The sequence below is a fragment of the Ranitomeya imitator genome, chromosome 3 (assembly GCF_032444005.1).
Source record: "Ranitomeya imitator isolate aRanImi1 chromosome 3, aRanImi1.pri, whole genome shotgun sequence".
NCBI classification, from domain to species: Eukaryota; Metazoa; Chordata; class Amphibia; order Anura; family Dendrobatidae; genus Ranitomeya; species Ranitomeya imitator.
The window spans coordinates 446,127,274-446,142,583 of record NC_091284.1 but is presented as its reverse complement, the minus strand read 5'-3'; the positions used below and the strand labels follow the sequence as shown (position 1 = coordinate 446,142,583).

The 15,310-nt window shown below is 46.7% G+C and overlaps 1 protein-coding gene across 1 annotated transcript; it reads left to right on the top strand.

Moving 5' to 3' along the window:
• Nucleotides 1-3,217: 3,217 nt before the first annotated feature.
• Nucleotides 3,218-4,825, top strand: LOC138671657 (putative proline-rich protein 21). The gene has a single exon (XM_069759827.1). The coding sequence runs from the start codon at nucleotides 3,218-3,220 to the stop codon at nucleotides 4,823-4,825; it is 1,608 nt and encodes a 535-aa protein (XP_069615928.1).
• Nucleotides 4,826-15,310: the final 10,485 nt, after the last annotated feature.

Sequence of the window (15,310 nt, the reverse complement as noted above, 5' to 3'; positions counted from 1 at the left end):
ACGTGGCTGGGCAATATACTACGTGGCTGGGCAATATACTGCATGGCTGGACAATATACTACGTAACTGGGCAATATACTACGTGGCTGGGCAATATACTACGTCACTGGGCAATATGCTACGTGGCTGGGCAATATACTACATCACTGGGCAATATACTGCGTGGCTGGACAATATACTACGTAACTGGGCAATATACTACGTGGCTGGGCAATATACTACGTCACTGGGCGATATACTACGTCACTGGGCAATATACTACATGACTGGGTGATATACTACGTGGCTGGGCAATATACTACGTGGCTGGGCAATATACTACGTGGCTGGGCAATATACTATGTGGCTGGGCAATATACTACGTGGCTGGGCAATATACTACGTAACTGGGCAATATACTACGTGGCTGGGCAATATACTATGTGGCTGGGCAATATACTACGTGACTGGGCAATATACTACGTGGTTGGGCAATATACCATGTGGCTGGGCAATATACTACGTGGGCTGAGCAATATATTACGTGGACATGCATATCTAGAATACCCGATACTTTAGAATCGGGCCACCATCTAGTAGATATATAAATAGACATGGGATAGAGACATAATAGAAATAAAAATAAGAAACACTCCTTCAGTCACCAAATTATCAAACACACCACAGCTCTGACATAATCCATCACAATCCCACAACATCCAGCGATTCTGTACAGCAACGCTCAGTGACATCGGTAACTCAGTAACGTCATCGCGGGTGAGACATAACCAGGAGTAACCAATGAAGTGTCGTTTTCAGAATGGCGCTCCAATGGTTGCTGTACAGAATAACTGGACGTCGTGAGATTGCTATGTATTACTGCAGAGCTATGGGGATTTTAATAAATTGGTGAATGAGGGAGTGTTTCTTGTTTTAATTTATTTAACTCTCTTTTTATGTTTTTCAGGTTCAGGTTCCTTATTAGGACTACTTCTGATTCGCTGGATTATGTCGCATGCTGCTTAATAAATTGGTGAATGAGGTGTGGGGGAGTGTTTTTTAAACTAAACTATTTTTTCCTGTGTGCGTGTTTTTATTTTTGTGTTACGGGGTTTAATAATGGGGGTGTCTGATAGACACCTCCCCATTACTAACCCTTGGACAAAGCTGATACTAACTCCATAAACTATTAGCCTGATTACCACCGCACCAGGGAAATTGAGAAGAGCAAGGCAAAGTGCATGAATTGGTGCATCATTATGGATGTGCCAATTTGGAGGTGGTTGCAGGCTTGTATTTTAGGCTGGGAAGGGCCAAATAACCATGGAGCTTCTCAGCCTGATAATATAAACCGCCAGCTGTCTGCTTTAGGCTACTTTCACATTTCCATCGGTACGGGGCCGTCACAAACCGTCGGCCCAACGTACCGACGGACATTGTCCTAAATTTAGCACAACGTGGGCAGCGGATGCAGTTTTACAACGCATCCACTGCCCATTGTGATGAGCGGGGAGGAGGGGGCGGAGTTTCGGCCATGCATGCGCGGTCCAAAATGGCAGACACCTTGCACAAAAAAAGATACATTGAACTTTTTTGTGCCAAGGGTCCGCCAAAACTCGACGCATCCGTCGCACGACGGATGCAACGTGTGGCGATACGTCGCAATGTGCCGCAAATGCAAGTCTATGGAGAAAAAAACGCATCCTGCGGGCAACTTTGCAGGATGCGTTTTTTCTCCAAAACGACGCATTGCGACATAGCCCAAACGACGGAAGTGTGAAAGTAGCCTTACCTGGGCTGGTTAACAAAAATAGATGGGAAACCAAGTTATTTTTTAAAATTATTTACTAGATAGATGTGTTGTTTGGGTACGTTTGCACTGCATAAATGCACTTTATAATGAATGTCCTTTTTTAACTATGAATTTACAGCATCTAATGCAAGTCTATGGGGAAACTCCTCACAGAAATGTACATGCAACAGCTCGGAAACCCCCACGACAGGTGAATTTATGCAGCATAAAAAAAGAGCCACAGTGGGCATAGGATTTTCATTAATCCCATCCACTGTGCTTGTACTGTAAAATACAGCATTTTGGAAGCAGCAAAAACAAGCTGCATCCACAACGCTACTATTCCTCATCGTGGGCATGCAGCCTAACACTTACATAGGTAATGAAGCCATCACATGGCAATCTTTGATAATAGCGCAACTTATTGGGCTTTCAGAAATTGGAAAAATCAACAAGTCCGTACCCTCTAACACATCCATTTTTACTAAGTGCCTCTTCAACTGGGAAAGCCACAAGCAATATCGCAAACTCGAATCTATAGTAATCTTCATTAGCAATGAGTGAGTATACTCGGTACTCGAGATTTCTCGAGCACGCTCGGGTGTCCTCCGAGTATTTGTAAGTGCTCGGAGATTTAGTTTTCAGCAGCTGAATGATTTACATCTCTTAGCTAGCTTGATTACATGTGGGGATTCCCTAGCAACCAGGCAACCCCCACATGTACTTATGCTGGCTAACAGATGTAAATCATTCAGCTGCGGTGCAGAAAACTAAATCTCCGAGTACTTACAAATACTCGGAGGACCCCCGAGCGTGCTCGAGAAACCTCGAGTACCGAGTATACTCGCTCATCACTAATCTTCATGTTTCATTAGTTGATTTTCTTGTTCCCCGTTAGCAATGTTGAGGTAACTTTTTATAACTGGGGATATTGTCAGTTATGGTCATCATAAAACAAGTTGCGACAGTTAGAGCAGGATCTTACAATGTGTTAATTACTAAATTATAGAAATAACTAATTATAAAAGTCTATAAAACCCACAGTCTGGAGTGAATTCCCCTCACAATTACAAGTAAAGTAAAAAGGAAACTACTCTCCAGATCTTATCACTAACTATCCTTCCTAAATATCATTTCTAATATTAGATATCTTAGTGGGCAAAGCAAAATGATGACTCACGGGAAGTCATTTCAAAGCAACAAAATGTTTTACAGTTATTGTAACTCTTATCTCTTACTCCCATATGTCATTTCCCTTTCAAATCTGACAAAGTAGCTTTCATTTGCAAGCAATGAAATGTGTTTTATACTGTAGCATTTACAAATTGAAAAAATATGATGAACATAGTTCTCCAGATGTAGGTAAAAGAAAAATGGTAAAATAAATCATAAATCAGTGATACCATCGAATTTATGAAGCCCTAAAACATATCTTATCACAGAAATATGCTTCATTCTCCACATTATGAGCCACTTCTCCTTACCCTGCCTCCGGAATGCATCCTTCACTTACCCTGCCTCCAGGACTCATTCTTCACTCCCTGCCTCCAGAACTCATCCTTCATTCACCCTGCCTCCAGAACTCATCCTTCACGCACCCTGCCTCCAGAACTCATTCTTCACTCCGCTGCCTCCAGAACTCATCTTTCGCTCCCCCTGCCTCCAGAACTCATCCTTCACTCACTCTGCCTCCATAACTCATCTTTTGCTCCCCCTGCCTCCAGAACTTATCCTTCATTCACCCTGCCTCCAGAACTCATCCTTCACGTACCCTGCCTCCAGAACTCATTCTTCACTCCCCTGCCTCCAGAACTCATCTTTCGCTCCCCCTGCCTCCAGAACTCATCCTTCACTCACCCTGCCTCCAGAACTCATCCTTCACTCACCCTGCCTCCAGAACTCATCTTCCGCTCACCCTGTCTCCAGAACTCATCCTTCATTCACCCTACCTCCAGAGCTCATGCTTCATTACCCCTGCCTCCAGAATCCCATCCTTCACTCACCCTGCCTCCAGAACTCATCCTTCACTCACCCTGCTTCCAGAACTCATTCTTCACTCTCCTGCCTCCAGAACGCATCCTTCACTCCCCCTGCCTCCAGAACGCATCCTTCACTCCCCCTGCCTCCAGAACTCATCCTTCACTCCCCTGCCTCCAGAACTCATCCTTCACTCACCCTGCCTCCAGAACTCATCTTCCGCTCACCCTGTCTCCAGAACTCATCCTTCATTCACCCTACCTCCAGAGCTCATCCTTCAATACCCCTGCCTCCAGAATCCCATCCTTCACTCACCCTGCCTCCAGAACTCATTCTTCACTCACCCTGCCTCCAGAACTCATCCTTCACTCCCCTGCCTCCAGAATTAATCCTTCACTCCCCCTGCCTCCAGAACTCATCCTTCACTCCCCCTGCCTCCAGAATGCATCCTTCACTCCCCCTGCCTCCAGAACTCATCCTTCACTCCCCTGCCTCCAGAACTCATCCTTCACTCCCCCTGCCTCCAGAATGCATCCTTCACTCCCCCTGCCTCCAGAACTCATCCTTCACTCCCCTGCCTCCAGAACTCATCCTTCACTCCCCTGTCTCCAGAACTCATCCTTCACTCACCCTGCCTCCAGAACTCATCCTTCACTCCCCCTGCCTCCAGAACTCATCCTTCACTCCCCCTGCCTCCAGAACTCATCCTTCACTCCCCTGCCTCCAGAACTCATCCTTCACTCCCCTGCCTCCAGAACTCATCCTTCACTCCCCCTGCCTCCAGAACTCATCCTTCACTCACCCTGCCTCCAGAACTCATCCTTCACTCCCCCTGCCTCCAGAGCTCATCCTTCACTCCCCCTGCCTCCAGAACTCATCCTTCACTCCCCTGCCTCCAGAACTCATCCTTCACTCCCCCTGCCTCCAGAATGCATCCTTCACTCCCCCTGCCTCCAGAACTCATCCTTCACTCCCTTGCCTCCAGAACTCATCCTTCACTCCCCTGTCTCCAGAACTCATCCTTCACTCACCCTGCCTCCAGAACTCATCCTTCACTCTGAGAAAAAAATCAGCTAAAATCCATCATGGCTAGAACTAGATGGATGGTTAGCTTGCTGAGGAGTCAGAGTACAGCTTCCTATCAAGGTCTATGAGAAAAGTAGGAAAGAGGAGCAGAGTAATGAGCAGGGAGAAAGATGAATGAAAACATGGTGCTATCTGGTGTCTATCTTAGCCCAGAGCTGGATCCAGCTACACTGCTCAATACTGCTGTATAATGTCCACCATGCTGCTGCTTCTACACATGTTCTACATAGTAACAAGAAAGCAGAATTTCCTTGTGTATCTATGTACTGTGCATGGAAAACATCATAGAAGCTGGTCTCCATTTTTTAACTTGAGACCCCCCATACACATTAGACTAATCTCAGCAAAACCTTCCAGTATCAAGATAATCTGTCGCCAGAGGAATCTAAGAGTGGCTCTTTTGTATTCATTCAGCAAATTGAGACCAAAGAAATGCAGTATAACACTGTAAATGGACAAAAATGACTTTGTTGCTGGAAGTATTTGTTATCTCATGTAACCCGCCTAAATTCAGGAATCTTTTTTTTTGTTTCCCACATTAACCATGTTAGTAGGTAATAGTTGCTTGCTTGTTTACCTATGTTGACATAGTATTGATTGCCTTCCATAATTTCATACTACTACTTTCCTCCTTTAGAAGGCATGGTAAGCAAACTCTTAAAGGGAATCTGAGAACAGCATCATGTAGACACAGAGACCTTCATTCCAGCGATGCCTCACCTATTCATCTGCTTGGTGTAGTTTGGATAATTTTATTGTTTTCTCTGCTGCAGATCTAGCAGTGCTCTGAATGCTGAGCTCTGTATAATCCAGCCCTCACCACTGATTGGCAGCTTTCTGTGTGTAGTTTATATTGTTACAAAGCTGCTAATAAGTGGTGGGGGCTGGATTATACAGAGCTGGAGGACTATGTGGCATGAGAGGGCAGCAGGGCTCAGTGGATAGCACTACAGCCTTGCAGCGCTGGAGTACTGGGTTCAAATCCCAAACTGTAAAGCGTTGCGGAATACAGTATGTTAGCGCTATATAAAGATTATTATTATTATTATTATTATAGTCCCGTAGTGATAATCTCCTGCTGATAAAACACTGATTTTATTAAAACTACAGCAAGCAACCCAGTAAGCTACACATCGCTGGAATCAGGGTCTATGTCCCTATGTCATGCTGCTCTCAAATTACACAATAAAAACTGCTGACAGATTTCCATTAACCCCAAGATTCCTGAAAAACACCAGAGTCTAAATTACAGCATTAAGGTTAAGTTCACATTAGCGTTCGGGGGCTTTGCGGAGGGCTGCATACTTCCCCTGTTAAGCTCCGCCAACTTACGCACTTCTTCCATTTAGGTCCACCTACTTCTGCATGCGTCCTGTGTACCTATCTTTAACATTTGGTACACAGGACATGCGGATGTATGCGGATGTGTTGTTTTGACGCGCCTGCCGACCGCACAGGAACGCAACTTGTTGCGTTTTGTGCAGACGGCGGGCGTATCAAAACAACACATCCGCATACATCCCCATATATCCGCATGTCCTGCGTACCCAATGTTAAAGATAGGCAGGCAGGGCGCATGCAGAAGTAGGCGGGTCTAAATGGAAGAAGTGCGGAGGTGGGCGGAGATTAACGTAGGAAGTACGCAGCCCTCCGCAAAAACCCCGGTACGCAAGTGTGAACCCGGCCTAAATGGGGCAATGAAGCAGACTTGTGCATCACTATTTACACGAGCTTGCCCACCCTCCACATACTGTTGCATGCCAGAAGGCAAAAGGTTCCAGACGTAAAGAAGGGAGGTTCAAATACTCACACCAGGTTATCCATATTGTTGTTAAATTCACATTGTAACTACTAGTATGCGTGGAGTGCCAAAGGTGCCATATACATATCTTATGGAATTCTCTTCTTAAAGGGCTTGTTTGCATAGTGGACAACCCCAGCTGAATCATTTCAGGACACCAATGAAAATAAAAATAAACTATACTCGTCTCCCACAACGGCTAGGTTCCAGCAATGTTGGTGCCGCTGTGATCGGAGTATGACTTCTATCACATGCCACCTGTACTAAATGACAGCTGCATGTCATCCTACATATGGTCATGTCTGTGTGAGGCTCAAAAAGTATTTAAAACAGTTTGGAGATGTGCTGCATTGCATGTGCGCCAAATGCTGCTAAGTAATGACGGACTATATGGCGGTACAATGAGGATACACACATGGGTTAACTTCACCCTGTATGAAGAAAGTGATCCCTGTTAAGTCACAGGGTCACGGTACCGCACAGAGAGCGCAAGCAAGAAACCACAGAACTCTATCCCAGGACACAGGATTAGAGTTAGTGTAGACCTCTTGCGATCGACACCACAATTGGGGTATTAGAGGTAACTAGGGTTGAGCGACCTTGACCTTTTTAGAGTCGAGTCGTGTTTCGCGAAACCCGACTATCTTAGAAGTCGAGTCGAGTGGAATCGGCCGATTATCGCAAAAAGTCGGGTATCGCCCGAAACACGAAACCCAATGCAAGTCAATGGGGGAGCATAGTCGGCAGTGAGTGGAGGCCAGGAAAACACCTACACTGCCCATTTTAATGGCAAAAACATCCATTCTTTTTACTGAAGCTTGTCAATCGTAATTTAGCTTATAATAATTGGAACGCATTTGAAATTGGGGGTCATTTGGCTAAAGTTGTGGGGGGTAGGGCTGGTTCAAGTAATTAGTGGGCCCAGGAAATCTGGAACGCGTCACGGCAGTGGAGCAGGGAGAGGAAAGTATTTCAACTTTGCAAGTGCTGTGATCCTGAGCAAGCAGGGGGGGCCCACTCGTTGGCACTGGCACAGGGCCCCTCAAAGTACAGCTGTGTGTTTGCACGGCGGGGGCGCCTCCCACCGGCAGCAACACTTTTGCGTACTATGAGAGGCCCTGTGCCAGTGACGTCGCCAACTAGTATTCCTCCCCCCACCTGATGAAGGAACCTGCACTTTCATCTGCACCTTCCTCTTTGTCCCCGTGTAAGGTGGTATGGTATGCGGGAAGAGGAACCTGACTTTCAGCAGGGTCACAATCTTGCTGTGTAGCGTGCATGGGGAATTTAGCGTTATGGGTCAATGTACCAGCAGACTCATCTATCACTGGCTGGGCAATGGGCAGGATGAGGAGGAAACACAGATATAGGCCCAAAGAATAAAGTGGGCTAAATGCAGTTCAAAATTGGTAACACAGGACTAACCAGGGGGCATTGCAGTGGAGGACAACTGGAATGAGAGGCTGACACAGAGAGTAGGCCCAAATCAGTAAGTAGTCGAAATGCAGTTCAAAATTGGCAACTGTAGTAAACAGGCGGCACAGCTTTGTTCAGTGGAGGAGAACAGCAAGGAGTGGCAGACACCGATAGTAGGCCCCAACCCAACTAGTAGGCCAAATGCAGTCTAACATTAACAACTACTTAAAGAGAGCCTGAAAATGGAATTTCAGGACAGGAAACCAGGAGAACAGCAAGGAGTGGCAGACACCGATAGTAGGCCCCAACCCAACTAGTACGCCAAATGCAGTTGTTCCATTTAACCACAATTTAATGAGAGCCTGAACATAGAAGCTCAGGAAAGGCAACCTGGAGAACACCTTGTAGTGTAACACACCATCTCTCTACACCCCATACCCAATTTGTAGGCCTAATGCAGTGTAGTTTCCAACAACTACTAAACGAGAGCAGGAAGATCGAAGCAATGGCGAAGAAACCTGGGGAACACCTTGGAGTGGAACACACCATCTCTCTACACCCCATACCCAATTTGTAGGCCTAATGCACTGTAGTTTCCAACAACTACTAAACGAGAGTCGGAAGACCGAAGCAATGTGGATGAAACCTGGGGAACACCTTGGAGTGTAATACACCATCTCTCTACACCACATACCCAATTTGTAGGCCTAATGCAGCGTAGTTTCCAACAATTACTAAACGAGAGCATTAAGATCGAAGCAATGGCGAGGAAACCTGGGGAACACCTTGGAGTGGAACACACCGTCTCTACACCCCATACCCAATTTGTAGGCCTAATGCACTGTAGTTTCCAACAACTACTAAACGAGAGCAGGAAGATCGAAGCAATGGAGAGGAAATCTGGGGAACACCTTGGAGTGTAACACACCATCTCTCTACACCCCATACCCAATTTGTAGGCCTAATGCACTGTAGTTTCCAACAACTACTAAACGAGAGCATTAAGATCGCAGCAATGGCGAGGAAACCTGGGGAACACTTTGGAGTGGAACACACCATCTCTCTACACCCCATACCCAATTTGTAGGCCTAATGCACTGTAGTTTCCAACAACTACTAAACGAGAGCAGGAAGATCGAAGCAATGAAGAGGAAACCTGGGGAACACCTTGGAGTGTAACACACCGTCTCTCTACACCCCATACCCAATTTGTAGGCCTAATGCAGTGTAGTTTCCAACAACTACTAAACGAGAGCATTAAGATCGCAGCAATGGCGAGGAAACCTGGGGAACACCTTGGAGTGGAACACACCATCTCTCTACACCCCATACCCAATTTGTAGGCCTAATGCACTGTAGTTTCCAACAACTACTAAACGAGAGCAGGAAGATCGAAGCAATGGAGAGGAAGCCTGGGGAACACCTTGGAGTGTAACACACCGTCTCTCTACACCCCATACCCAATTTGTAGGCCTAATGCACTGTAGTTTCCAACAACTACTAAACGACAGTCGGAAGACCGAAGCAATGTGGATGAAACCTGGGGAACACCTTGGAGTGTAACACACCATCTCTCTACACCCCATACCCAATTTGTAGGCCTAATGCAGCGTAGATTCCAACATCTACTAAACGAGAGCATTAAGATCAAAGCAATGGCGAGGAAACCTGGGGAACACCTTGGAGTGTAACACATCGTCTCTCTACACCCCATACCCAATTTGTAGGCCTAATGCAGTGTAGTTTCCAACAACTACTAAACGAGAGTCGGAAGACCGCAGCAATGTGGATGAAACCTGGGGAACACCTTGGAGTGTAACACACCATCTCTCTACACCCCATACCCAATTTGTAGGCCTAATGCACTGTAGTTTCCAACAACTACTAAACGAGAGCAGGAAGATCGAAGCAATGGAGAGGAAACCTGGGGAACACCTTGGAGTGTAACACACCATCTCTCTACACCCCATACCCAATTTGTAGGCCTAATGCAGTGTAGTTTCCAACAACTACTAAACGAGAGCAGGAAGATCGAAGCAATGGCGAGGAAACCTGGGGAACACCTTGGAGTGGAACACACCATCTCTCTACACCCCATACCCAATTTGTAGGCCTAATGCACTGTAGTTTCCAACAACTACTAAACGAGAGCATTAAGATCGCAGCAATGGTGAGGAAACCTGGGGAACACCTTGGAGTGGAACACACCATCTCTCTACACCCCATACCCAATTTGTAGGCCTAATGCACTGTAGTTTCCAACAACTACTAAACGAGAGTCGGAAGACCGAAGCAATGTGGATGAAACCTGGGGAACACCTTGGAGTGTAACACACCATCTCTCTACACCCCATACCCAATTTGTAGGCCTAATGCAGCATAGTTTCCAACAACTACTAAACGAGAGCATTAAGATCGAAGCAATGGAGAGGAAACCTGGGGAACACCTTGGAGTGTAACACACCATCTCTCTACACCCCATACCCAATTTGTAGGCCTAATGCAGTGTAGTTTCCAACAACTACTAAACGAGAGCAGGAAGATCGCAGCAATGGCGAGGAAACCTGGGGAACACCTTGGAGTGGAACACACCATCTCTCTACACCCCATACCCAATTTGTAGGCCTAATGCACTGTAGTTTCCAACAACTACTAAACGAGAGCATTAAGATCGCAGCAATGGCGAGGAAACCTGGGGAACCCCTTGGAGTGGAACACACCATCTCTCTACACCCCATACCCAATTTGTAGGCCTAATGCACTGTAGTTTCCAACAACTACTAAACGAGAGTCGGAAGACCGAAGCAATGTGGATGAAACCTGGGGAACACCTTGGAGTGTAACACACCATCTCTCTACACCCCATACCCACTTTGTAGGCCTAATGCAGCGTAGTTTCCAACAACTACTAAACGAGAGCATTAAGATCGAAGCAATGGCGAGGAAACCTGGGGAACACCTTGTAGTGGAACACACCGTCTCTACACCCCATACCCAATTTGTAGGCCTAATTCAGTGTAGTTTCCAACAACTACTAAACGAGAGCAGGAAGATCGAAGCAATGGAGAGGAAACCTGTGGAACACCTCGGAGTGTAACACACCGTCTCTCTACACCCCATACCCAATTTGTAGGCCTAATGCAGTGTAGTTTCCAACAACTACTAAACGAGAGCAGGAAGATCGAAGCAATGGCGAGGAAACCTGGGGAACACCTTGGAGTGGAACACACCATCTCTCTACACCCCATACCCAATTTGTAGGCCTAATGCACTGTAGCTTCCAACAACTACTAAACGAGAGCAGGAAGATCGAAGCAATGGAGAGGAAACCTGGGGAACACCTTGGAGTGTAACACACCGTCTCTCTACACCCCATACCCAATTTGTAGGCCTAATGCAGTGTAGTTTCCAACAACTACTAAACGAGAGCATTAAGATCGCAGCAATGGCGAGGAAACCTGGGGAACACCTTGGAGTGTAACACACCATCTCTCTACACCCCATACCCAATTTGTAGGCCTAATGCAGTGTAGTTTCCAACAACTACTAAACGAGAGCAGGAAGATCGAAGCAATGGCGAGGAAACCTGGGGAACACCTTGGAGTGGAACACACCATCTCTCTACACCCCATACTCAATTTGTAGGCCTAATGCACTGTAGTTTCCAACAACTACTAAACGAGAGCATTAAGATCGCAGCAATGGCGAGGAAACCTGGGGAACACCTTGGAGTGGAACACACCATCTCTCTACACCCCATACCCAATTTGTAGGCCTAATGCACTGTAGTTTCCAACAACTACTAAACGAGAGTCGGAAGACCGAAGCAATGTGGATGAAACCTGGGGAACACCTTGGAGTGTAACACACCATCTCTCTACACCCCATACCCAATTTGTAGTCCTAATGCAGCGTAGTTTCCAACAACTACTAAACGAGAGCATTAAGATCGAAGCAATGGCGAGGAAACCTGGGGAACACCTTGGAGTGTAACACACCGTCTCTCTACACCCCATACCCAATTTGTAGGCCTAATGCAGTGTAGTTTCCAACAACTACTAAACGAGAGTCGGAAGACCGAAGCAATGTGGATGAAACCTGGGGAACACCTTGGAGTGTAACACACCATCTCTCTACACCCCATACCCAATTTGTAGGCCTAATGCACTGTAGTTTCCAACAACTACTAAACGAGAGCAGGAAGATCGAAGCAATGGCGAGGAAACCTGGGGAACACCTTGGAGTGGAACACACCATCTCTCTACACACTATATACCCAATTTGTAGGCCTAATGCACTGTAGTTTCCAACAACTACTAAACGAGAGCATTAAGATCGAAGCAATGGCGAGGAAACCTGGGGAACACCTTGGAGTGGAACACACCATCTCTCTACACCCCATACCCAATTTGTAGGCCTAATGCACTGTAGTTTCCAACAACTACTAAACGAGAGTCGGAAGACCGAAGCAATGTGGATGAAACCTGGGGAACACCTTGGAGTGTAACACACCATCTCTCTACACCCCATACCCAATTTGTAGGCCTAATGCAGCGTAGTTTCCAACAACTACTAAACGAGAGCATTAAGATCGAAGCAATGGCGAGGAAACCTGGGGAACACCTTGGAGTGGAACACATCGTCTCTACACCCCATACCCAATTTGTAGGCCTAATGCACTGTAGTTTCCAACAACTACTAAACGAGAGCATTAAGATCGAAGCAATGGCGAGGAAACCTGGGGAACACCTTGGAGTGGAACACACCATCTCTCTACACCCCATACCCAATTTGTAGGCCTAATGCACTGTAGTTTCCAACAACTACTAAACGAGAGTCGGAAGACCGAAGCAATGTGGATGAAACCTGGGGAACACCTTGGAGTGTAACACACCATCTCTCTACACCCCATACCCAATTTGTAGGCCTAATGCACTGTAGTTTCCAACAACTACTAAACGAGAGCAGGAAGATCGAAGCAATGGAGAGGAAACCTGGGGAACACCTTGGAGTGTAACACACCATCTCTCTACACCCCATACCCAATTTGTAGGCCTAATGCAGTGTAGTTTCCAACAACTACTAAACGAGAGCAGGAAGATCGAAGCAATGGCGAGGAAACCTGGGGAACACCTTGGAGTGGAACACACCATCTCTCTACACCCCATACCCAATTTGTAGGCCTAATGCACTGTAGTTTCCAACAACTACTAAACGAGAGCATTAAGATCGAAGCAATGGCGAGGAAACCTGGGGAACACCTTGGAGTGAAACACACCATCTCTCTACACCCCATACCCAATTTGTAGGCCTAATGCAGCGTAGTTTCCAACAACTACTAAACGAGAGCATTAAGATCGAAGCAATGGCGAGGAAACCTGGGGAACACCTTGGAGTGGAACACATCGTCTCTACACCCCATACCCAATTTGTAGGCCTAATGCACTGTAGTTTCCAACAACTACTAAACGAGAGCAGGAAGATCGAAGCAATGGAGAGGAAACCTGGGGAACACCTTGGAGTGTAACACACCGTCTCTCTACACCCCATACCCAATTTGTAGGCCTAATGCAGCGTAGTTTCCAACAACTACTAAACGAGAGCATTAAGATCGAAGCAATGGCGAGGAAACCTGGGGAACACCTTGGAGTGGAACACATCGTCTCTACACCCCATACCCAATTTGTAGGCCTAATGCACTGTAGTTTCCAACAACTACTAAACGAGAGCAGGAAGATCGAAGCAATGGAGAGGAAACCTGGGGAACACCTTGGAGTGTAACACACCGTCTCTCTACACCCCATACCCAATTTGTAGGCCTAATGCACTGTAGTTTCCAACAACTACTAAACGAGAGCATTAAGATTGCAGCAATGGCGAGGAAACCTGGGGAACACCTTGGAGTGGAACACACCATCTCTCTACACCCCATACCCAATTTGTAGGCCGAATGCAGTGTTGTTTTCAACAACTACTTAAGAAGAGCCTGAAGATCAAAGCTCAGAAAAGGCAACCCGGGGAACACCTTGGAGCGGCAGACACTGGTAGTAGGCTGTAAACCCCAAATTTTGGTCAATGGAGTTTATGAAATGTTCCAGGGGTACACAGGCAGCATTGGTGTGGTAAGCGGAGGACAATTTATATTTGGGACTGCAGACAGACTTTGTAGGCTGTCCCCTGTGGACCATGCATCCACAACATTAACCCAGTGCGCCGTAATGGACATCTAACCTTTCGTGGACATGCCTACTGGTCCATGCATCTGTTGTCAGGTGCACCTTTCTACTATTAGCTAGCCAGAGAGCATGGACAATGCAGATTTTTACATGATGCTGTAGTGCTGGGATGGCTTTTCTCGCAAAAGAAGTGACGACTGGGTAGCTCTTACCGTGGTACAGCGTAGTCCATCTGGGCTTTATAATTGTAAAATAGAGAATAAAAATTGGCTGTATGCACTTTAAAATAGGTTACAGCGGTACACAGGCGGCAGTGGTCTGGTCAGTGTAGTTGTAGTAGAAAGAAGGGACCGCAGACAGGCTTCGAAGGCCTAACATAACAAATTGGACCGGCTGTAGGCACTTTTACATTGGTTCCAGGGGTACACGGGCAGCAGTACAATGGTCAGTGGAGGCCAAGTGGAAGGAGGGACCGCAGACAGGCTTCGAAGGCCTAACATAAAAAAATAGGGCTGTTGGCAATTTACAATTGGTTCCAGGGGTACACGGGCAGCAGTACAATGGTCAGTGGAGGACTAGTGGAAGGAGGGACCGCAGACAGGCTTCGAAGGCCTAACATAACAAAAATAGGGGTGCAGGCAATTTAACATTGGTTCCAGGGGTACACGGGCAGCAGTGGTCTGGTCAGTGTAGTAGTAGTAGAAAGAAGGGACTGCAGACAGGCTTCGAAGGCCTAACATAACAAAATTGGGCTGTTGGCAATTTAAAATTGGTTCCAGGGGTACACGGGCAGCAGTACAATGGTCAGTGGAGGCCTAGTGGAAGGAGGGACCGCAGACAGGCTTCGAAGGCCTAACATAACAAAAATAGGGGTGCAGGCAATTTAACATTGGTTCCAGGGGTACACGGGCAGCAGTGGTCTGGTCAGTGTAGTAGTAGTAGAAAGAAGGGACTGCAGACAGGCTTCGAAGGCCTAACATTACAAAATTGGGCTGTTGGCAATTTAAAATTGGTTCCAGGGGTACACGGGCAGCAGTGGTCTGGTCAGTGTAGTAGTAGTAGAAAGAAGGGACTGCAGACAGG

Coding starts and splice junctions, on each gene's coding strand:
- LOC138671657 (XM_069759827.1), top strand. CDS start 3,218: ATGCTTCATTCTCCACATTATGAGCCACTTCTCCTTACCCTGCCTCCG.